The sequence below is a fragment of the Podarcis liolepis genome (genome assembly GCF_965112155.1).
Source record: "Podarcis liolepis genome assembly, chromosome: 9".
In the NCBI taxonomy this organism is placed as follows: Eukaryota; Metazoa; Chordata; class Lepidosauria; order Squamata; family Lacertidae; genus Podarcis; species Podarcis liolepis.
The window spans coordinates 35,117,571-35,141,323 of NC_139564.1; the positions used below are offsets into that span (position 1 = coordinate 35,117,571).

At 42.6% G+C, this 23,753-nt stretch overlaps 1 protein-coding gene across 1 annotated transcript in view; it reads left to right on the forward strand.

The window, feature by feature from the left end:
• Positions 1-102: 102 nt before the first annotated feature.
• The window catches only part of NAA15 (N-alpha-acetyltransferase 15, NatA auxiliary subunit), a 34,687-nt gene continuing 11,036 nt past the window's right edge, over positions 103-23,753 (forward strand). Inside the window, exons 1-11 of the mRNA XM_083519970.1 lie at positions 103-356; positions 8,389-8,473; positions 10,472-10,576; positions 11,897-12,054; positions 13,737-13,871; positions 14,366-14,519; positions 15,710-15,829; positions 19,090-19,185; positions 19,989-20,095; positions 21,912-21,984; positions 22,717-22,886. Coding sequence (XP_083376096.1) covers positions 303-356; positions 8,389-8,473; positions 10,472-10,576; positions 11,897-12,054; positions 13,737-13,871; positions 14,366-14,519; positions 15,710-15,829; positions 19,090-19,185; positions 19,989-20,095; positions 21,912-21,984; positions 22,717-22,886 — 1,257 coding nt within the window. The 5' untranslated portion in view covers positions 103-302. The remainder of the gene's footprint in view (positions 357-8,388; positions 8,474-10,471; positions 10,577-11,896; positions 12,055-13,736; positions 13,872-14,365; positions 14,520-15,709; positions 15,830-19,089; positions 19,186-19,988; positions 20,096-21,911; positions 21,985-22,716; positions 22,887-23,753) is intronic.

Here is a 23,753-nt window from a genome sequence, read left to right on the forward strand (position 1 = left end):
TGAACCGCCCGCCGCCTCGGGCTCGCTGCGGGGCCAGGGGTAAAGTGGGCGCGGGCACGGCGGCTGCGGAGGCCGCTTGGGGAGGAAGCGCCAGGAGGAGGAGGAGCAGCAGCAGCAACAGGCGACGGCGGTGCTGCTGCTGCTGTTAGCCGCGGCGGCCTGGCGGGCAGTCCCTCCCGGGAGGTGGCGGCGGCGGAAGCAGCGGCAGCGCTCAAGCCTCGGCAGGAGGAGGGAGCTGGTTCACCGGCCCGGTAGCAGCAAGAAGGGCGGCGGCGGTGGTGGCGGCAGCAGCGGCGGAGACGATGCCGTCCGTCAGCCTCCCGCCGAAAGAGAACGCGCTGTTCAAGCGCATCTTGGTGAGTCGGGGTGGGGGGGACAGGCGGAGAAAGGCCGCCCGGCTCCTTCCCTCACGGGCTTGGGAGGCGGCGGCGCCGCGCTCGCTGCCCCTCGGAAGCGGGCCCCGGCGGCGTTGCCCCAGGCCGTCTGCCTGCCCGCCTCTGGCTCGGCCTCCTTGCAAGAGGCCGGGCCCCGGGTGCCCCCCGCGCCGGGCGCCGCTGACAGGTGCCCCCTGGAGCTCGAGGGATTCCTCGTTCCAGAGCCGCCTGTGGAACGCGCCGGGCATCCCCCGCTCCAGGCGCGGCCGGGAAGAGATTCTTGCCTGGCTGGGGCTGGGTGGCGGCGGGAGTGGGGGTCTCGTGCGCCAGCAGGGTGTCCTAAAAATAGCATTTGCGACCGTGGTGGGTGGGGGAGGAAAGGCGCGCGGCTGGGAAGGGGCCTTTATCCAGCGGATCTGCGGGGAAGCTGGAAAGGCAGCGTTTATCATTTAAGTTGGGGAGAGTTTCTCCAACTTGGGACGCGCGCTAAGGTTTTGTTCTGCCCTTGCCCTCCTGAGCGCGCGGGGCTCCTGAAAAGTGATCCGCGCAGCGTCTCTCGGCGATCGAGTTCAGATTCCCGGGGAACTGCACGCTCCTTTAAGAGGGTTGAGAATAGACCGGTGACGAACAGGGAGGGAGCAGCAGCTCGTGCGCGCTCTGCTAGTTCATGCCTCCTAATGTAGAATAGGCTTAGGGGACTCAGTTGTGCCACACGCCACTGAAAATAATCCTGTGTGTTTGTGTACTTTAAAAAGTGCAGAGTTAGAATGTGCATGCAACGAAGTAGTGGTAGGCAGAAACAATCCTACTAAGGGCTACTTTGAAGTAAGTCTTATTGCATTCATTTAAGGATACCTAGGATGCTAAGTCAAGTTGTCATAATAATGTAATCCATACTACAATTCCAAAATAAAATAAAGATGATTTGTATAGTTCTTTTAGTCTGCTTAATCCTTTTATCAATAAGTAAGGGGGGGAATACCTCCACCAATCTTTTATAGATCAGTTACTTTACAACGCAACACTAATGTCTGTTCAGATATAAATTCTATTAAATTCATTGGGGCTTACTCCCAGGCAAGTGAGATTAGGATTATACTCTTAATTGAAACAACTGGTGAAGTGGGCAACTGAAAACATTGTTTATTAAGAAACTGTAGTTAAGGGTGCCCTACATTTTATCTATTAAAACTTAAAAGCAAATGGATTTCTTTCTTGAGAATGTTAATCAACGTGTTGGTTATCTGGTATGCTTTGCATTCCTAAATTATTTGATTGTCTTTGATGGCTCTCTGTTAATAATACCCTCTGTGGAACAATCTGTGCTCAAGAAACAATTTAGGAAAAAGAAATACTGAATTGTTCCCAAGTAGTTATAAGGCCTTGATATTAAAATGATAATTGTAAATAATACAGGGTGCAATCTAGCCATTGATTAAAGTGTTTTAAGTCCCATTGACTAGGGCAGAATACAGTTGAACACGTGCTAGATTGTGTCCAGAGTATTGTAGTGTTCAAATTGTGTGGTTGCTGAGCCTGCGGACTTGCATGAGTAGCATACTATAGCTTCACTGAAAGTAATTGGGGTACAATTATATTATGGACAACATGAAAACTGATAAGGAAAAGGATTGTGTTATCTATGTGATCTCATAAGTTACGCAGGTGAAAACTTTTATGGAATACCTCTGGTTGCGAATGGGATCCGTTCCGGAGCCCCGCTCGCAACATGAGCAGAATGCAATGCACGTCTGCGTGGGTCGTGATTTGCCACTTCTGCACGTGCATGTGACGTCATTTTGAGCGTCTGCGCATGTGTGAGCGGCGAAACCCAGAAGTAACCCTTTCCGGTACTTCTGGGTCACTGCGGGACGCAACCTGAAAAGACGTATCCTGAACCAAACGTAACAAGAGGTATGACAGTACTTAATATGTTATACGTATACAAAGTAGCAATTTTATTTATTTGTTTTTATCATACTCTTCTCTGAATTGTTTAGAGTGGCTTAGTTTGAGTGCTTCCAGTGGTTTCTTTTCAGGCACCGATCCAGATCCGCACCTGCTTAATTTCAGTAATGAGGTCAAGTGCTCCTGAAGTGTAGAACCTAGACATTACCATGACTAACATGGGGCTTTGAGCCATAGTAAAGCATGGAGTGATTATTGCTTCATTGTTGCAATTGGACGCATGCTTTTGGAACAACCAGTTCAGCATAAGATGAGGAATTTAATTCAATGTTCCTTGCTTGCCCCAGCTTGCTTGTGTACATTTTAACACTGTTATGCAAATGAACAGGTCTGTAAAATGCTTTTATCAAGCGCATTTAAGGGACTCACCCAGATTAGTTGTTATCCTCAGAAAGTGCTAAACTTGTCTAGTTTCTTATGCTGAGGTTTTCAGATGAATGGCAAATCAAATAAATGCAGCTATGCAGCTACACCTTTAGAACAGTTGCCACCATGCCAGTTTACAGCCAGCTAATGCCAGTTGCTTTTTCCCATCTAGATTACTGAACCTGTAGCTTTACTTTCTAGGACTTTCTTTTATCAGTGCAATGTGTAGTTAACAACTGGGATGAAAATGCATGTGTGCTCAGCTTCAAGAAACTGATGTTAGCCAATCCAAGTGGTCTGCTAGAAAGTGGAGCATGCTGTGCATGTGGGATGTGTGGCATAGTATGCTTACCCCACCTCCAAACCTTTGGCATACCTAAATATGATCAGCACACACCCCATAGCATGTATGCTTGGTATGTGTAATCTTTACCACTTCATATTTTCATAAGGTAAGCACTTCATATTTCACATGCATGCGTGTTGAGATGCACTTGCTATTGCCACAAGTAGGCATTAAAGCAAAGGTAAAGGGGTCTAGCGGGGCCCACTGCAGATTACTAATGAAGGTTTAAATGGGTTTTGAAAAGTATGCAGGCTATTTACAAAATAAAAAGGGCTGTATTAGCTTTGGAAATTTTATACATGTCCCCATTTGCGTGTCACAGTAAGCTATAGTTAGAAATAAACTATGACTTACTGTAAATGTGCAGTGTGTTTAAACAAGTTTCTTAAATTGCACCTGCCCAACTCTGCCTTTTGCCACTTGGGAGGGAAGAAAGGCATAGCACTACTTTAGTTTCTGTTTCTCAAAACACTCCATGAGAAGAAGCCATGGTTTGGTCGTGGCTTCCTTTTGTAGATTATTTGAGGAGAAATAAATCACAAGCTCTTGTTTGCACATAAACCTAAAACAGAGCTGTGGTTTATTGCCTTTCAGCTCAGCAAAGAGAGGAGTGAGACATATGCCAATGGCTCATTCACAGTTACCCAAAGTTTGTTTCAGACTGTGGCTTACCATGATGTGTGAACCAGGTCAATGGTAGAAACATAAGGCAGGTGGGTGACCTTTAATAAGAAAGGCAAATATCCCACTAGTGTCCTCATAATTTTCTTTTGGTAGGCATTTTTTAAATCTTTAAATGAAAACTCTGGTATTTGGGGGTCTCTCTAAACTTACCTGCTTGAATAGTGATAAGTTAATTAGATACTAACTATTCATTTCCCATAGATAAGTAAGGATTATATAGGAATTTCACCTTCGGGTCATCTGTAGTTTAAGAAGCCTTATTGCTTTTAGAGCTCTGTATCATACCATTTATGTATCATTAATTAAACCAAGGCTCAAATCTCAGTTATAATTCCTTGCCATCAGATATCACTTCTAAAGTAGTATATCACCAGCTAGCATCCTCTGAAGAATTTCCAGTGTAAGAAGAGACTGTGTGGGCATTGGTAGGGTTGCCTTACACATTCAGAAGCTGAAGGGGCTGTTCTGCAGCTTACAAACTGATTAATAATCTTTAGCAACTTCCGTCTGCCTCCCTAGAGGAGATGGAAGACTCCTGCTTTCTTTCTGCTCTGTTTCCACAAACCATAGTTGAGATTAGCTTTGGTTAAGAGATAAACTAAACTGTGGTTAGTCTAAAGCAGAAGCTTCTAATATCCTTGAAGCTGTTCTGGAGAAAGGGTGGTGGATATGATTTTAAGGTTTCATTGTTAAACTGAACTGTGATTTAGCATTATATGTGAACCTGGCCAATGAAAACTTAGTGTGATTGGAAAACTTTGGAAAGAATGATTGAGACATTTGGCCTTCAGAATACAGTATCTCTCTTTTCAGTTTTTCTCTAAAAACTTTGTCATCAAGATACAAAACTACACAAATAAACTCCTGCATAGCTTTCCACTGATTTTGCATAAATCCTTTATCGGTGTCACTGTGGATGCATGATTATATGCCTACTGCAAGAAACGTATTGTGTGTCACTATAGATCATGAATTTGCCAATAGGTTCATGGTTAGCATTCTCTATAACTGATCATCTGCATCAACATTTCATTTTTATTGCAAGGAATTATATCTGTACTCTATTACTTGCTTATCCCTGTACCCCTTACGCCAGTAGTCTTCAGTTTTTCAGACCCAACATGCAACATATGTTCTGCTTCTCATTTTTCTGATAGATGTCCATCTTTCTCTTGGATTTTCTCCTTCTCTATTCTTTTCTTGTTCTCCCCACTTCTCCATGCTCCCTGTTCTCTTCTTTCTCCTTCTGAGATAATAGCATGCAAAACAAAAAAGGTAGTAGTGCTGCAACTGGTACAACCCACTTCAACTTGGATGTAACCAAATCCTCAAGCCACCAGTTGGTAGATTAATGCTTTAAAATAAGTTTAGATTAGCTAGAGTCAAACTGGTAAGCAACCAGTATAGTGAGCCTATGCACTGTGGAAATTTGCACTAATTACTAAGTAAACTTCGAATGTCTTGTTTTCAAATATTGCCTGTAGCATCCTTCCTTTCATAATAGCGCTGATAACTTAAACAATTTAGCAGAAATAAGCTACACTCACTTGGTCACTGCATGAAAAAATGTAGAATTTAAAACATGCTTCCCAGTGCATATATGTAAAAGGGAGTGTGGCACAGTGGTGTGTGATGGCGTGGTTAGAGTGTAAAACTATGACACTACCTTGAGCTCCTTGGAGGAAAGGTGAAATACGGTAAAAATGCAATAATTAAATAAATAAAAATGTTTACTCGCATTCAGAGGTAACAATAACCATAGGGAGAATCAGCACTATTTGTATATTTAGTAGTTTGTTTATTTGCAGAATGGTTTTGAACCCTGGAGTTAGAAGTAAAATGCCCTACATACAATCTATATATATGAGCTAGCCATAGACTATGCTGCATAAACCTGGTTGTGCAACATTGTGCTAGTACATTAAATGCCTGGTGGTCTGAATGCCTTTTGGAGTTAATTATTGAATTGAAGGGCTATTTATATATATGGAGAGCAAATTAAGTTGATGACCACAGTTATCACTAGCCCAAATAAAGGTGACTGTTCCCTTCTCAGTGTTCATATTGCTCCTTGGTATATCTGAAGTGAGTTAAGAAGACAATAGTCTCAATGTGGTTGTTATCTTGTGTAGACATTTGGAAACATGGGGCTGTTTTTCCAGCTCAGCATGACACTTTAGGACACACCCTGGAGAGTCACTGATAGAATCTGTAGGATAGCTCCCTACTCAACAGAGTAATGAAGCATCTTAACTAGATTCAAGTTATTGCTGTTTTGGCAAAGCAAGATCAGTCATAGGCAAGACATTAAATGTTTATGGATATAATTATTATATAGGTCAAACTTCAATAGGAGTGAAAGTACATGGAATTCAGCCACAGAGTATCTGTATATGCAACCTAAACTGCAGGTTTGGCTTCAGCTGCAGCATCAGTTCACTATTGCGTTGATAATAGCCCAGATGACTTGCGCTGCTACAGCCAGAAGTTCTTAATAAGGATGCAGAGAGGTGGTTCAAAGGGTACTCTCTTGGGAGAGTGACCTTCTGAATTCTGATTGTGTAAACAAGTTTATAGCTAAGCTACAGGAGCAGCTAATGGGCTGTTCTTAATTTAGCAATGTGAAGAATAAATGACTTCCTCCAGCAATAAATTCCTTATTAATGACAGCTTATTAGAGAGATGATACTCCATGGGGTGTTATTTCTTTTTCTGCCCTTATATCTAAAAAGACAAAATTGAGTATGGGAGTAAAATCACAACACACCATTTCCCAAATTTCAAAGGCAGCTTGTGATGAAAGAAACCTCCTGTGCCAAACTTTTGAGCATTGAGCACTGTAGATCTTTTATACATTAATTCTAATTAAGTTTTATAATACATAGACAATAATGTTCCTTTTGGGCTGAAGAACTATTGATAGTACCACAGATGGACTTCAATTGATTCAGAAAATGTGGAGCTTCAGAATGATTTTGAAATTACTTATGGGTCTCTTAATCTAGTCAGAAATGAATGTTAACGAACATACTTTCCCAAGCATGTGTATGTAGAATAACCTAAGTTCTTGAGTAGCATCCTCCCCAAGAGTAAATTAGTTTTGAGGGTGGTTGTTTTAAAAAAAAAAGTTGGTTCTTAAGATAAGTTAGTTAACATTCACTATGGCTGCATACTACTTAGCATGCAGCCTTTATGGCTGTTTTATCACTTTTATGTGGACAATTTTATTTTTACTGTGAAACCTATACAATTGGGATGAGCCATAACTCAGGGCATGTTCTTTGCCATATATAACTCCCAGTTTTCCCCATGCTGTCTCCAGAGACTGGCTGAGTTCACACTTTAAACCATAATTTGATGTGATGTGAATTTCAGGCTCACTTGCTTCTACCCTACCCTCCTGTTATATAGCTGGGAGGATAAGCTCAGAAGCTTCATTTCTGCGGAAATGCTGTTTGTCATTCCACCTGAACTGACAAACGGTTGTTAATAGTAACAATGCTTTGTCTGAAACACACTAACTTCAAACTCTGATTTTCTGTGATGTACAAATGTGGCCAAAGAATCTTGAGTACCTGACACTTTGGACTGACATGGGCTCTTCAATTAGATGTTGCTGTGCTGGATGCACTGACCAGTGGTCTCGCTTAAAATGAGATGGCTTCTTATCTGTAAATCAACAGATAGAAATTATAAATGAGAAAATACATGATTTCTTTGCATGATTTGCATTTCAATAGCAATAGGGAATTTATTTCAACAAGAAATGATTTTTCACTTAACTATATTGTGAACAATGAACAAAAATTTGTACGGAGGGGTTAAAACTTGCAAAAAGTTGGGGGCCAGGAGGGCAATTAACAGCATGAAGTTAGGATTCTGGCGGTGACTCATTCTCTCCCCCTCCCCCCATTCCCAGGTTTCTGATTTGGACTTTGAATGGTGAACATAATGCTCTAGAAGATACTTTGCTTATTTTGATTCTCCTTAGTTTTCAGAAAAATGAAATCTTCAATCACATTCTGCGATGAAAGCAAAACTTGTGATATAACTGTCAAGAACTTTATGATATACCACCTGTGTAATAAATCATTGGGCTTTTAACAGTGAATTGCAATGGGGCAAGTCATTTTCAGGAATAGACTAGGAATAACTTTCTTCTTACTAATATCTATTTATCATTTTGCTGAAGAGTTTGGAAGAATCATGTTCTTTACTCCTGAAATTTGTTTCTCCCAACCTTTAATTGTATACAGAACACTTGTGCTAGGAACTGTTAACAAAAGCGACTAATGGGATCCCTCATGTTTAAACTTGCCACCCACATATCCCTTCAAAACTAAGTTATATCCAACAAAATATTTCCATGAGTGAACAATTTTAGCTCACACAAAGCCACCTCCCTACCTCTCCTGTCCCTGTGAACAACCCCAAATCTGGTTTTCTCAGCCCACTCCCCAAGAGCAAATTGGCTGGATGTAGAGGTGCACAGCGGATGGAGGGGAAGTTCTGCCGCGTGAGCAAAAATTGCTCTGCTCATGCAATGACTTGGTTGGATTCATTCTTGCTTGATAAGGTTAGGGGTTTATGAGTGTAGCTTATTTCTATCACATTTGTTACAGTTGCTTTGGATTTTTTTTGTCTTTACAGAGGTGTTATGAACATAAACAGTACAGAAATGGTTTGAAATTTTGCAAACAAATTCTTTCCAATCCAAAGTTTGCAGAACATGGAGGTGAGTCTTCAGACTTCTACATAAAGAAGTACTGGTTCTGAACATGTTAATTTTTAAAATTGGCTTATATTTATAGTTTGCCTCATCCTTATGGTTTGGCTTGGGTAGCAATATATGTCTACAATTCAATTTGAATTATGAAATTGAATTTTTAAAAAACTTCAACCTCATGCCAGTCATGAAAACAAAGCCCAAATCAAAAGGCCTTTTGAAAAATGGCCAAAATGATTTTGACAAGTATACAAAGGTATGTAATTGAAGGGCAATTATTCTCCTGTGTATTCACATTCATGATATGTTGGAACATTTCTTAGACTTGTAAACTGCTAAGAAAAACTGAAAGTGGTAGTAGATGACAGAACTGCCTTGAAACAGCATTCGGCACTGAAATACAGAAAGTGGAGTGGGTGATTGCATATGGAGAAGAGACAGGCCCTGAACCATTTTTCAGTCTTGCCTACATCCCCACAATCCCTTCTCCCTGGCTGCTATTCTAACTGAACTCATTTCTGTTTTCAAGGCTTGTGGGGTGGGGGAGGGTGACTTTGGGAAGAGGCTGTATGCTAAGGCAGAACATGCCACTTTCTTAGCTTAGGGACATAGGAAGCTGCCTTATACTGAGTCAGAGACCATTGGTCCATTATGCTCAGTATTGTCAACACTGACTGGTAGTGGCTGTCCAGTAGTATGGGCAGGGGTTTCTTCTGGCCCTAACTGAAGATTCCAGGGATGGAACCTGAGGCCTTCTTCATGCAACAGGTCATGTTTGTACCACTGTGCTTAAAGCCCTTCTGGTTTAAGATTGCCCCACGCAATCTTTGTGTGTATTTGAACACACACAAAGCCAGGAGGGAGGCAGAAGAAACAAAAAGAATGCAGAAATTATCAGTGCCAGCTTTGAATGTTTATTGTAGCGCAACAAGGTTTGGAATAAGTTCGTTCTTCAGGGGTTATCTTAAACTTATTGAATCAGCTTATACAGATGCTGTTGCCTATCTGGCACTACCTGAAGGAGGAGTCCTCTCCCCCACTCCCCACACCTAATGTCAGTTCCATGATACAAATTGACCCTTTGCCCCAAGTTGTTATTAGCTGCAGAGAAGAAAATGGGCACTAACTAATTAAGCACAGCAGGTTTAGGGATGGAGGGAATTGTATTGGGATTCTATGCTGAGGAGCACTAGCTTTATTTATTAACTGAATATACCATCTCATGAAATAAGTTCTCTTGGTGGCTCACAAAACAGATACAACAATTAAAATGTAACATAGAACAATAAAAGCAATTAAAAATTAAAAGCACAATTAAAATACAGATTTAAAAAGCTGTGGGTGATATCCAGAGTCACACAAATAGACTCTAATCAGGCATAGGAGTTCTCCTTTCTCTATTATCCACTGTTTTCCCAACATCTGCTCTAGATAGTCTCCCAATCTTTGAAAGCCGACTTTGGGGTGTGTGGTTCTGCTACGGATGGACACTTTGTTGTTTTCATCCTAAAAAGATTGGACCATAAATATTCTTATCCCATTCTTCTCTTCCACACAAAACATGCCCTATCCCATATCCCACTGCTTTTAATAAAAGAAAGGTATGGCTCAACATCCAGTCACAGATCTCTTGCGGAGAGATAAATTGGTCCTGAGATCCTGCACATTTGGAACAATTAAGATCCACTGAAACCTGCCAGTCATAGTACATACAGTTACCCTTCTGGGAATCTACTACAAATAAATGTTCAGTCAGTAAGGAATTATTTGTTTGAACAAAAACTAAGGGCATCTTCCAACAGAAAAGGGATTTGCTCTTAAAGATGCAGAAGCGCTTCTGTGTAATAGGCATATCCTGGCTTTCAGATTTATAGAATTGGAATTTAAAACAAAATCTACTGATAGAAGTCTCTGCTACCAGTTTCTCTGTTCATAAAACTTCAAAATACCTATTTCTATTACTATGGCTTAGCGCAGCTGGTAATGATTTTTTCTTTTTCCTTTTAGAAACCCTGGCTATGAAAGGACTAACGCTAAACTGCCTAGGTAAAAAAGAAGAGGCATATGAATTGGTGCGAAGGGGCCTACGAAATGACTTGAAGAGTCATGTCTGTATCCTTTTCAATGTGCACATTAGATCGGCAAACAAAGAAAATGATAAGCAATAAAAAATAAATAGAAAACATTATATATAAACTAGAACATAAAATGTACCGTATTTTTCGTCCCATAGGACGCTCCGTCCCATAGGACGCACCTAGTTTTTTTTTTGGGGGGGGGAAATAAAGGAATTTTTTTTCTCCTTTATTTCCCCCCCAAAAGCAGGTCGGGGAAACCAAACAAGGTCGAGGAACAGCGGGATGGTGGCGCTGCGCCTCCCTGCTGTCCCCCGAGCTTGTGGGGCTGGCCGATGTCTGCCCGGCGCGAGGGGCGCTCTGCTTCAGGGCGCCCCGCCCACCGGGCAGCAGGCTGCTATCCGCAGCATGGGGAGCCCTGCAGGGAACTCCTGCAGGGCTCCCCACGCTGCAGATGTCTGTCCGGCGCGCGGGGCACTCTGCTTCAGGGCACCCCGCCCGCCGGGTAGCAGGCTGCTATCCGCAGCGTGGGGAGCCCTGCGGGGAACTCCTGCAGGGCTCCCCACGCTGCGGATGTGTTCCCGAAGCACCGGGCACTCTGCTTTCAGGGCGCCCAACGCTCTGGGAAGCAGGCTGCTATCCGCAGCCTAGACATTCCTGCGGGACCTCCCGCAGGGCTGCCTAGGCTGCGGATATGTTCCCGAAGCGCCGGGCGCTCTGCTTTCAGGGCACCCGGCACTCCAGGAAGCAGGCTGCTATCCGCAGCCTAGACATTCCTGCGGGAACTCCCGCAGGGCTGCCTAGGCTGCGGATGTCTTCCTGAAGCCTGGAGAGCGAGAGGGGCCGGTGCGCACCGACCCCTTTCGCTCTCCAAGCTTCAGCGAAAGCCTGCATTCGCCCCATAGGACGCACCCAGATTTCCCCTTTATTTTTGGAGGGGAAAAAGTGAGTCCTATAGGGCGAAAAATACGGTAGCTTCTCCCTTCGTATTATGTATTTCTTGAAACTTGTTGAACAGTTATATTACCGCCTTTGGAGCAACCATCCTAGCTTTTAGTCCATATTGTACCTTACTAATTCTGTTTACAGACCATATTCAAGTGAGTGCCTGAACAGCAGAGTCTTAGAAATATTTGGGCCGCATAATTAACTGTATTTAAGTGCTGACTTGTAATACTCCGAGGAGCCTTACACATATTTCATTGTAAGTATTATGCTAGTTTGTATTGGTATACTAGTTACAGGTTCCTCTAGCTGAGGGGGGAAAAGCATTTACAGACTTGGAAATAGTTGAATAGTTGAGTTGTTTCTCATTTTCAATTGTTGCAAAACAGATGACCTTAACTGAGGTTTCCAGGTTGGCATGTCTATGGCCTCCTCCAACGATCAGACAAGAAATATGATGAAGCCATCAAATGTTATAGAAACGCACTGAAATGGGATAAGGACAATCTCCAAATTTTGAGGGACCTTTCTCTGCTACAAATTCAAATGAGGGATCTTGAAGGCTACAGGGTAAGTCAAGATCAAGCTTCAGGAAGGTTTTACAAGTGCAGTAACTCTAAATAGTTCTAAAACTATGAGAAGTATGAGAGAGCAAAACCTTTTCACCTTGCTTTCTACCATAATAATTTGGTAGGGATTTTGTTGTTGTTTAGTCGTGTCTGACTCTTCGTGACCCCATGGATCAGAGCATGCGGTAGGGATTTAGTTGAGTACAAAATGATTTCACATATAGTGCTTTCTTAAGTGCTTAGAATAATGCACATTTCTGCTTGCTGACTTGTAGAAGAACTAGGTTCAAATTATCAAAGACAGAGTCGTAAAATTGTAGAGTTGGAAGGGATACTGAGGGTCATTCCATTCAATGCAGGAATGTCAGCTACAGTATCCATGACAGATGGCCATCTAACTGCTTAAAAAAACATCCAGAGTAGGAGTCTACCACCTCTCGTGGGAGTCTGTTCGACTGTCAGAAAGTTCTTCCTGATGTTTAGTTGGAATCTCCTTTCTTGTAACTTGAAGCCATTGGTTCATGTCCTGCCCACCTGAGCAGGAGAAAACAAGCTTGCTCCATCTTCCATGTGGCAGCCCTTTAGATATTTGAAGATGGCTATCACATTTCCCCTCAGTCTTCTCTTACCCAGGCTAAACATATCCAACTTTCTCAACCATTCCTCATAAGGCTTGGTTTCTAGACCCTTGATCATCTTTCTTGCCCTCCTCTGCACACGTTCCAGCTTCTCAATATCCTTCTGAAATTGTGTCAGCCAAAACTGGATACAGTGGTGCCTCGCAAGACGAAATTAATCCGTTCCGCGAGTCTCTTCGTCTTGCGGTTTTTTCGTCTTGCGAAGCACGGCTATTAGCGGCTTAGCGGCTATTAACAGCTTAGCGGCTATTAATGGCTTAGCGGCTTTAAGAAAAAGGAAACAAACTCACAAGAACTTGCAAGACGAAACGTCTTGCGAAGCAAGCCCATAGGGAAATTTGTCTTGCGGAACGACTCAAAAAACGGAAAACTCTTTCGTCTTGCGAGGCATTCGTCTTGTGAGGTACCACTGTACAGTACTCCAGCTGTGGTCTGGCCAAGGCAGAATAGAGTAATACTATTACGTCTCTTGATCTGGAAGATCAAGATGGTTACACTGGTTCTGCAGAAAGAATTGCCCACCTTTTCCCTTTATAATGCAATCCTAAAATAGGGATGGCCTTATTTTGTCTAGATTGTTTGATTTCTAAAATGGTTTCTTAGTTACATTTCTGTGTCGTAGTTCAACAGCTGTTCTTCCTAGTGTCTTTCTTCTTAGAAGCCTGAGATGTTAGTTAAGTTGTCAAGTATTAGTATTTTGTGCAAGTTGCAATTAACTCGTCTCATTGCTGAGTTCCACACAGATTTAGTCATTATCATCCTTAGCTGTGTTGATGCCATAGTTGATAGTGCTCAGAATTTACTACAAAAAATATACTAGTTCTATATCAGCACCATTCAGGTTTCTTTAAAAACACAGTCTGGAATAGTCACATTGATCAAACTATTTTTCAGAGATTCTGTATGAAATGTACGTGAAGGTTTTTATATGTTGAAACCTTAAATTTTGAACTCTTGTCATTGATTTCTTGATTAATACTGTTGATTTAGTTTTGAATCCAGAAGACTGGAATGTGAAAGCTACCATTTTATTACATTTATGCAGGAAACTAGGTATCAGTTACTTCAACTTAGACCTGCACAGCGAGCATCATGGATTGGCTATGCGATTGCTTATCATCTTTTGGAAGACTATGAAATGGCAGCAAAGATTTTGGAGGAATTTAGGAAGACTCAACAGGTATCATGAAAAAAACAAAACCAAGTCTGTATATAACTAAAATAATCAGAATTGAAATGGAAGAATAAAATATAATATTTTGTGTGCCTAAGGGGCTAGGTAAAAACATTTACCTATCAGACTCTCCCTATGGAGCTGATGGTTGATGTCATCTATCATCCAAAATTAGAAAACATGCATGGATTGAGTATTCCCATCCTTCCATAAGTGATCATTTCTTTCAGAACTACCAATGCCAACCATGTGTTTGGCTGGTACATGTGCTATCTTGATTCAGCAAAGGGCAGTGTTTGGGAGATTGAAGAGCCACATACAGGTGGCATTACCAGTTCAAAATCTCCCTCTTTTTTCTATACATACATGGGTCACATCTGACAATCCAGATGGTCAGCCCTTTTCTCCCATACAGGTCACCATGATCAGTTTATGTGGGGTTTTGGTTGCAATGTTAACATTAAAAGGATGAGTACTGAAGTGTTTTCTTACCTATGCAGACATCTCCTGATAAAGTAGACTACGAGTATAGTGAGCTACTCTTGTATCAAAATCAAGTCCTCCGGGAAGCAGGACTATATAAGGAAGCTTTGGACCATCTTAGTACCTATGAAAAGCAAATCTGTGACAAATTAGCAGTTGAAGAAACTAAAGGTAAATGAGCCAATAGGATTCTCTTGTTCCTAAGCCTGTTCTCAACGAGAAATATTAAATGAATAAGAAATAAGTTGCCTTACAATTACTACATAATTGGCAAGTTCAAAGTGTACTAAATATTAATTTGGTAGTGCTATATATTTTTCTAAATGTTAAATTAATAATAGAGTTGATTCTTTTAAAGGCTGTCAACAATCTGGTAAGTGGGTGTGACTTTGTATTGTAACCCGGAAGCAAGAAAAATTGGAGGCAAGCTGGCCTTAAGTCTTGAACTTAATTGAATATATTATACAGTAGTACCTTGGGTTAAGTAGTGGGAGGGACAGGGGTGAAGAGAGAACAGAAATGCTTGCACTGCTGGAATGATTTGCTAGCTCTATGTTGAATATCTTTTGTAGAATTCTTGATGAAAGAGCTGAGTCTCAACAACAAAGGGCAGATGTTCTCATACAAGTGCACTTCTCACAGATAACATACACAAACAATAGCTATATTTTGCAGCAGAGGCCATTCTGCAGATAACCATCTTATCAGGAGGTCCATTCCACATGCTACAGGCATTGAGACTTTCAGTGTGGCAGTGCCTGCTCTTTGGGACTCTCCTATTTGCATATCAGACAGGCGTCTTATCTGTATTTTTTGGTGCCTGCTAAAGACATTTCAACAAGCTTTCTAAAATCTTTATCCCAGCTGGTACCTGTCCTGAATGTGAATTGATTTTCCATATGTGGTGGTGATTTAAACTTTCTATATTTTTTAATGTTTTGCTGTTAACTGGTTTTATATATGTAATGTGTCATTTTATTGTAATTTGCTTTGAGATGCCCCAATGGAAATGATTCATAAATGAAATTTAATAATAATTGGCTTAAACCTTAGCAGGACTATATTATATATTGTTGCTTTTACTTTCATCTCCTCCAGTCCTCAAAAGTACAGAATTCAGCATCTTCATATTCCTTGGTTGTATTTTTATTTCTTTTTAAAGCGTATTTCAGGCCTTTCTTGCTTTGAATAAAAATTTGGAACATATTGGTAGTCTGTGTGCCCTTCACACAAAAGTATATTAGGTTACATTGGTGCAAAATATGATAGCAATTCTTGGGGGCATGCAGGGGGTGAGGGGGGAAATATGTATATATTAAATACCCTCTCGCGATTGATTTATAACTCTGCATTTTTAACAGGCGAACTTCTGTTACAACTCTGCAGGCTGGAAGAAGCCACTGAGATATATAGAGGATTGCAAGAAAGAAATCCTGAAAACTGGGCTTATTACAAAGGTTTAGAAAAGGCACTCAAACCAGGTAACAATATAGCTTGCACCAAGTTAGGTGCGAACCTGTAAATAACAAAGCCCTTACTTGATATTATATGTGATAGGAGCATATATTTTGTCATAATCCTCAGTTACTTTTCACAGCAAGCTGAATTGTGGTGAATTTACTTTCCTTTTTGAAGAAAACTTGTGTATGATGGCTGAGAAGTGCTTTATGTAAGCGTACACACAAATTAGTGATGGGAGACGAATTCATTTTATGTAGGCTATGCTTCAAGAATTGCAGTGTATTTTGATTTTCAGTAAAAGTGAGTTAATGTACATTTCTTTCTTTATCTATTTATGTCTCACTTTTCTAAGAAATTCATAGTAGTATAAAACTGAGGTCAACACAACTTTTTCAACATTGCATATTTGAGTTCTTCAGGTGTGATCAGGTTGGTTCTTGTCTACATCGATGATGAGGGGGAACCCTTGGAACAATTCAGTCTATGCACAATGTGATGATTGTACAGTGGTACCCTGCAAGACGAATGCCTCGCAAGACGGAAAACCCGCAAGACGAAAGGGTTTTCTGTTTTGGAGGCGCTTCGCAAGACGAATTTCCCTATGGGCTTGCTTCGCAAGACGAAAGCCCATAGGGAAATCTCCGGGGACCTCTTTTAAATGCTGGCGGTGGGGAGCAAAGCCTTTCCCCCCCTCCGGCCTTCAGAAGAGGTCCAGGAAGGCCGGCGGGGGCCGAAAGGCTTTGCTCCCCACCGCCAGCATTTTAAAAGCAGTCCGGGATAGCAGGGAAGAGCTTCCCGCTATCGCGGACGGCTTTTGAAGGCAGGCGGGGGGGAGCAAAGACTTTCGCCCCCCGCCCGCCTTCAGAAGAGGTCCAGGACCTCTTCTGAAGGCGGGCGGGGGGCGAAAGTCTTTGCTCCCCCCTGCCTGCCTTCCCAGGAGAGCGGAGAAAGGCAGCGCCTTTCTCCGCTGTTCCGGACGGCTTTTGAAGGCAGGCGGGGGGGGCAAAGACTTTTGCCCCCCGCCCGCCTTCAGAAGAGGTCCAGGACCTCTTCTGAAGGCGGGCGGGGGGCAAAAGTCTTTGTCCCCCCTGCCTGCCTTCCCAGGGGCTTTTACATCGCCCCGGACAGCGGAGAAGTCCTCCGCTGTCCCGGGCGATTTTAAAATGCCGCCCGCCAGCATTTTAAGATCGCCCCGGACAGCGGAGAAGTCCTCCGCTGTCCCGGGGTTTTTTACAATGCTGGGGGTGGGAAGAAAAGCCCTTGTGTCCCCCCCCCCCCAGCCTTCAGAAGAGGTCGGGGGACAGACTGTCCCCGGACCTGGTCTGAAGGCAGTTTCCCTAGGAACGCATTAATTGATTTTCAATGCATTCCTATGGGAAACCGTGCATCGCAAGACGAAAAACTCGCAAGAAGAAAAAACTTGCGGAAATAATTAATTTCGTCTTGCGAGGCACCACTGTATTCATAGAATTGTAGAGTTGGAAGGGACTATGAGGGTCATCCAGTCCAACCCCCTGCATTGCAGGAATCTCTTGCCCAGCGTGGGGCTAGAACCCATGACCTTGAGGTTAAGAGTCTCACGTTTTACCAACTGAGCTATCCCAGACTCAAAATCCACCACTGCTTTTTAAGCTCATAGATTTGTCATTCTTTGGAAGGGGGTATTCATATGCTGGTGTGTTTCGAATTTAAGATCTTTTTCTAAAATTTGCAGTAGCGGAGATAGTAGAGGGCAGAGTTACTGGAGCGGATGGTGAACAAGACAGTTCTGCACTTGCTCTCCATCTTGCCCACCCTCCAATCTACGGTAATCAAGAAGGTTTACCTGCTTTACCCTCAAGCATGCTATTGCTGAATGCCAGCTCAGTCAAGACAAGGAGTCAGTTGTTACTGGCCCCCTTGTGCAAGAATAGATCAATCACGCTTGTGCCACTGAAATCTGGTTGGATGAAGTGGGGTGTGAGTTACTTTTCCCAAATATATTCTCTAGGTTTCAAGGCATGACACCAGTGTACACTTGAGGGACAACGAGGTTGTTTGAGCCTTAATGATTTGCTCCCCTGCTCAGGTATCCTGTTGAGCAGGTAGCCAGGATAAAGTTTCTGCAGCTGGTGTTGGGTACTCGAAACATGGCCACTACCAAACACACTTCCTGCTTCAGCTCTGAGTGTAGTATTGAGGACTCCGAGGCTGATTATTTTCAGAGACTTTAGCATTCCCACTGAAGATACATCATTAGGAGGTAGCTCAGGATTTGATGGCCTCCATGACAACTTTGGGCCTCTTTCAGTTGTAATTGTTAAGCACATGTGGCAAGACACTCACATGACTGGTTTTCTTCATTGGACTGGGAAAGGGTGATCTGTGGGGTAAGGCCTACCTTTTGTCTGGATCCCTGCCCATCCTGGCTGTTGAACTCTGTCAGAATGGAGCTGTCCATGTGGGCCTTGGAAGTTGTGAATACCTTCTTGAGGGATGCAGTTGTCTCTACTGCCCTTAGAGCGGGACTTGTTGAGAAGCCTAATTTAGATCTTTTGCCCTGAGAGATTATCGTATTCTTTGGCAAGGCGGCAAAGCAAATGGTGACAGGATAACTTCAGTCACTGTTGGAAGATCCTGTTCAGATCATTTCCAGTAAAGCTTCAGGCCTGGTTTTGGAACAGAAGCATCCTTTCCCCATTGGAAATGTAGGGAGAGAATGTGATCCTATCAGTTCTTCTGGAACTCTTAAGCATCTTTCAGTACCATTGGGGGGGGGGTCCATGCCTGCGGGTGGACGCTGTTTGTGTCAAGGGACGTTATTCCTGAGTATAAGGTTGCACTGTTAATGTACTGTTGATGTACCATTTGTGTCAGAGGAATAACTTGAAGGCAGCACAATCCACAATCCCTGCATGATGGCATGCAAGCCAAAAATTATTTTGGTTTCTTCTTTTCAGTATGCCATCTGTCACTTGTACAATATGTAGTAATGACTGCCAACTTGGACTGCTTTAAAGGGGGGTTAAGACAAATTCATGTGAGAATGTTTCCCCCCCAATACTCTCATGCAGTGTAGGGACCTGTTTTTTAAATATTGCAAAAGTGGTTTACAATTCGGCATGTGAAACCTGTGTAAAGGGGGAAAATGCTACTACTCAAGCACCAGGAGTATGAAAAGGGACACTCTGGATTTTGTCCATGGAAGTTACCCAAGGGAATGTAGTTTCAGTTACGTTTGGAATCATGAAAATTATTGGCCACCTTAAAAACCCAAATGCCAATTTTTTTGTTCTTCTAGCCAACATGTTAGAACGGTTCAAGATCTATGAAGAAGCTTGGACTAAGTACCCAAGGGGACTCGTTCCAAGAAGACTGCCATTGAACTTTTTGTCCGGTGAGTTGCATTTTGGCAATTAGGAGAATGAGTTACAAGATTAGAGTGCCTCCTTTTCTTGCTTCATCACCTAGAAATTGCATCAAAATTTTGCTTTCTTTTAGCCAGCTTTAAACATTAGAAGGCATAGTTCCTAATTCCTGGTTACTTTTCATATCCTGTCTCTATACTGCAGCTTTTCCCAACCTGTTGCCTTTTAGCTGTATTGGACTCTCAACTCCCATTAGCCTGAGCCAGCACTGCCATAAGTCAGGATGATATGATTTGATTATTTAATTTCTATACCACTTAAAATATTAAAAATATCTCTAAGTGGTGTACAAAAAAATGAAGCAACAGCATATAACTCAAACAAAATATTACAAAAATACGCGGTTACAAAATGTTTACATATAAAAACGTTACATTAATACAGAGTTACCAATATATAGAAATCAATGCCAGCTCATTTTCTTTCTTATACACCGTCCTTCTCGGCCTCTGGGTTCTCACCCAGGGTCTAGCATGATGGGAGTTGTAGTCCAAAACTTCTGGAGCATACCAGGTTGGAGAAGACTGAGCTGTTGTTAGAGTCACAAATGCTTCAATTGGGGCATTGTTGAAGTGATTGGCAGAGTTGTGTTCCAGTTCTCCACCCCATAGAAATGTAGTGGCAAAGAGGGAAGTTCATGCACTGCAGGAGATATTAAACTTCGCCTTAATTTAGCCTAAGAAAGAGAGTGATTAATGTAGCACTTCATTTGACTTAAACTTTTTTTTATTTGCCAGCATACAAAGTAACATTTGTGACATTTTTCTTGTAGGTGAAAAATTTACGGAATGTTTGGATAAATTTCTGAGGATGAATTTCAGCAAAGGCTGCCCACCGGTCTTCAATACTTTGAGATCACTATACAAAGATAAAGAAAAGGTCATTATAACATCTGTGTGCTTTGCTTTTTAATGTTCTCTTAGAAAAGTCCATCAGACACTAAGCGTGTATCATTATGTTTTCTTATGCTGAACAGGCCTATCTGGAACCTTAAAAACTGCTGTAGAGATTCACAGTAATGTCCTTTATAAATGTTAATTTTCATAGAACCAGGTTAAGGATGTAAATTTGTTGGGGATGGAAAGACTCTGGGTGAAGCAAGAACAGATGCATCGATTTCCATGATCCCTGCAATGTTCATGGGCTAAAATCTCTTTACTGCCAGTGTGTTTACAGCTTCCCCAGAGGGCCCTAAATGCATTCCCAGTCTGGGATGTAATCAAGCAGTATATGTGTGCATCTGAAATATGAGTACAGTGGTGCCCCGCAAGACGAATGCCTCACAAGACGGAAAACTCGCTAGACGAAAGGGTTTTCCGTTTTGGAGGTGCTTCGCAAAACGAATCTCCTATGGGCTTGCTTCGCAAGACGACAATGTCTTGCGAGTTCCTGCTGTTTTTTTTCCCTTCCCCCCCCTTTTTCTAAGCCGCTAAGCCGCTTATCAGCTGATCCGATCAGCAGATAAGCCGCTAAAAGCTGCTAATAGCGCTAATCCGTCAATGGGCTTGCTTCGCAAGACAAAAAAACCGCTAGACGAAGAGAATCACAGAACGGATTCTTTTCGTCTTGCGAGGCACCACTGTACTTGTGAACTGACTGAGCCCTTGTGTATAGGGAAGTAGAATATGAGCTATAAAACAGACCCCTTACATGCTGAAACTTAAATGATGATCATGATGGGCTAGTTTCGCAAAGCTATGATATGTGTTTTGTAGGACTAGGTAATTTATTCTTAGATTACAAGTTAGGCTTCTGTTGAGAGTCTGTGGTAAACTATTGATTAATGTCATACCTTGAAAAGTGCAGTGCAATGTTATATAAAGTAACTGCTGTTAACCTATTGGCTGCAATTAAACTGTGAAGTATTTTCTAGAAATACAGTGGTACCTCGGGTTAAGTACTTAATTCGTTCCGGAGGTCCGTACTTAACCTGAAACTGTTCTTAACTTGAAGCACCACTTTAGCTAATGGGGCCTCCTGCTGCCGCTGCACCGCCAGAGCACAATTTCTGTTCTCAACCTGAAGCAAAGTTCTTAACCTGAAGCACTATTTCTGGGTTAGCGGAGTCTGTAACCTGAAGCGTATGTAACCTGAAGCGTATGTAACCCGAGGTACCACTGTAGGTTCAAGATCTGGAAGCTCCTTTGTCAAATATGGGGCCCTAGTTGTTAGCCTAGTGGCAAGAGAACGATTTAGAAGGATCTAGTCCACTTTGTGGGATGTTTGGCTGCGGCCTAGCCCATCACTTCTTGAGTAGGAAGTAAAGCAACACTCCTGTAAAAGTAGTTACTGACCAGACTCTTATGTGGACAGAAGACTTCATTCTTCCAATTCTGATTTATACTTCTACAGTCATACCTCAGGTTGAAGTAGCTTCGGGATAAGTATTTTCGGGTTGCGCGCTGCGGCGACCCGGAAGTAACGGAGTGTGTTACTTCCGGGTTTTGCTGCATGCACAGACAGTCAAAATGACGTCACACGCATGCACAGAAGCGGCAACCCACGCACATGCAGACGTGGGTTGCGTTCGCTTCTGGATGCGAACGGGGCTCCGGAACGGATCCCGTTCACATCCAGAGGTACCACTGTATTTATGAAGTAGGACTTTATGGAGATGGGTTTGACTCTGAATTTGCAGTCTGCTGAATTAAGCTACTAATAGGTATTTTATTTATTTGTTGTCTTGTGTCTATAGGTGGCAATCATAGAAGAGCTAGTGGTAGGTTATGAAACCTCTCTGAAAAGTTGCAGATTATTTAACCCAAATGGTGAGTGCCACATGTTCTATTACTATTCTGTAGCTAGGAATAAGCTCCTCAAGAAAGCAGTTGGGGTGGAGAAGAGGCATCAAACAATCCATGTAGACTGGTTTTCACCTGTACCTCCCATACCTGTTCCTGCCCATAGTTTCCTCTATCACAGGCTTATCTAGTCTTGGGATCAATTGAACTCAGGGTGTGCCATAGCCGACAGCCTTGCATCATACGGGTAGAGCCATATTTGGGCAGCCAAGCTCATTCTGCTCCATGCTTAGACGGCAGTGGCTTAAATGAAGGGTTGTATCACTCACATATACTCACATTCAGCACCCTTTCTCCATGCTGCCGTGATGCAGCTGAGCCGTGGAGCTGCACCTGGTGACTTGGGCCTGCCCTTCATTCCTTTGTTAGAGCTGCAGCTTCAACACAGAGTCCTCAGCCCAGCTCACATTAAGATGTGAAGTGTACTTTGTAGAATACCTGGGTACTTTGTAGAACACCTCTAGTTAAGTTATATAACCTGATATGCGATACTCTTAAAGGGAAAAATGAGAGCATGAGCATGAAATGGAACAGTTTAAACCATCTGTATCTTAATAAGCTTCACAGACCAGTCCACCCCCTTTCTATATAATAGCTTCTCAGCAGTCAGTAGCAAATAGCATGCCATTGGGTTTTTCCTTGTGCAGCTTACTATAAAATGGAAAGGGAAAAAAACCCTGTGAAATTTCCTCCAAATAGATGACGGTAAAGAAGAACCTCCAACGACTTTACTCTGGGTCCAGTACTACTTGGCACAACACTATGACAAAATTGGGCAGCCATCCATAGCTCTGGAATATATAAATGCTGCAATAGAAAGCACACCCACCTTGATAGAACTCTTCCTTGTGAAAGCTAAAATCTATAAGGTAACTCTCTTTATTATTGCAGCAGGCTTTTGCCACGTAGCACTACCCTTCTTGATTCTTTTTCATCCTTGTATTTGGAGAATGAACAGATGATTTGGCTGTCGGTCAGGGCTCATAAGAGCATAAAGAACCCTGCTGGATCAGCCCCAAAGCCTCTCTAGTCCAGCTTTTGGTTTCCCAGCCTGATGCCTCTGGGAAGCCCACAAGCTGGACAATTGGGCAAAATTCCTCTCCTGATTCTGTTTCTCAGCACTTGAAAATCAGGGGCATGTTACCTCTGCTCCTGGAGGTAGTATATAATCATCATAGCAGTGTCTGGCACAGAACTTCAGTATCAGGATATCTGGGTTGTTTTCTTTTTTCCTTTTTAAAAAATCCAGTCTCTGCTACCATCCGTACAGCTGCTGCTAGCACCAGTTGTTCTACTCATCATAGTTGTAGAGAAGAACTTGGAAATGTGCCTGACAGGGATTGCAAGTCAGAAGAGAACTTGGCTGCTCTTTGTTATAGAGTGGGACTTCAGTGTATCATACAGCATGCTATCTTTCTATTACTCTTTTGCTCTATTGGCCAATGATACCCAGTCTCCTGGTACTTAAGCCATGCATTCAGATACCAATTTTAGAGGATCTGGATGCATTTCTCAAAAAAAAGGGGGGGAGGATAACTGGTTATTAAATAAGGAAGGATGGCTTAGATGATCTAGACCAGGGTTTCCCAAACTTGGGTCTCCAGTTGTTGTTGGACTACAGTTCCCATCATCCCTGACCACTGGTCCTGCTAGCTAGGGATGGTGGGAGTTGTAGTCCAAAAATAGCTGGAGACCTAAGTTTGAGAAGCCCTGATCTCAACCAAGGGTAGCCTGTG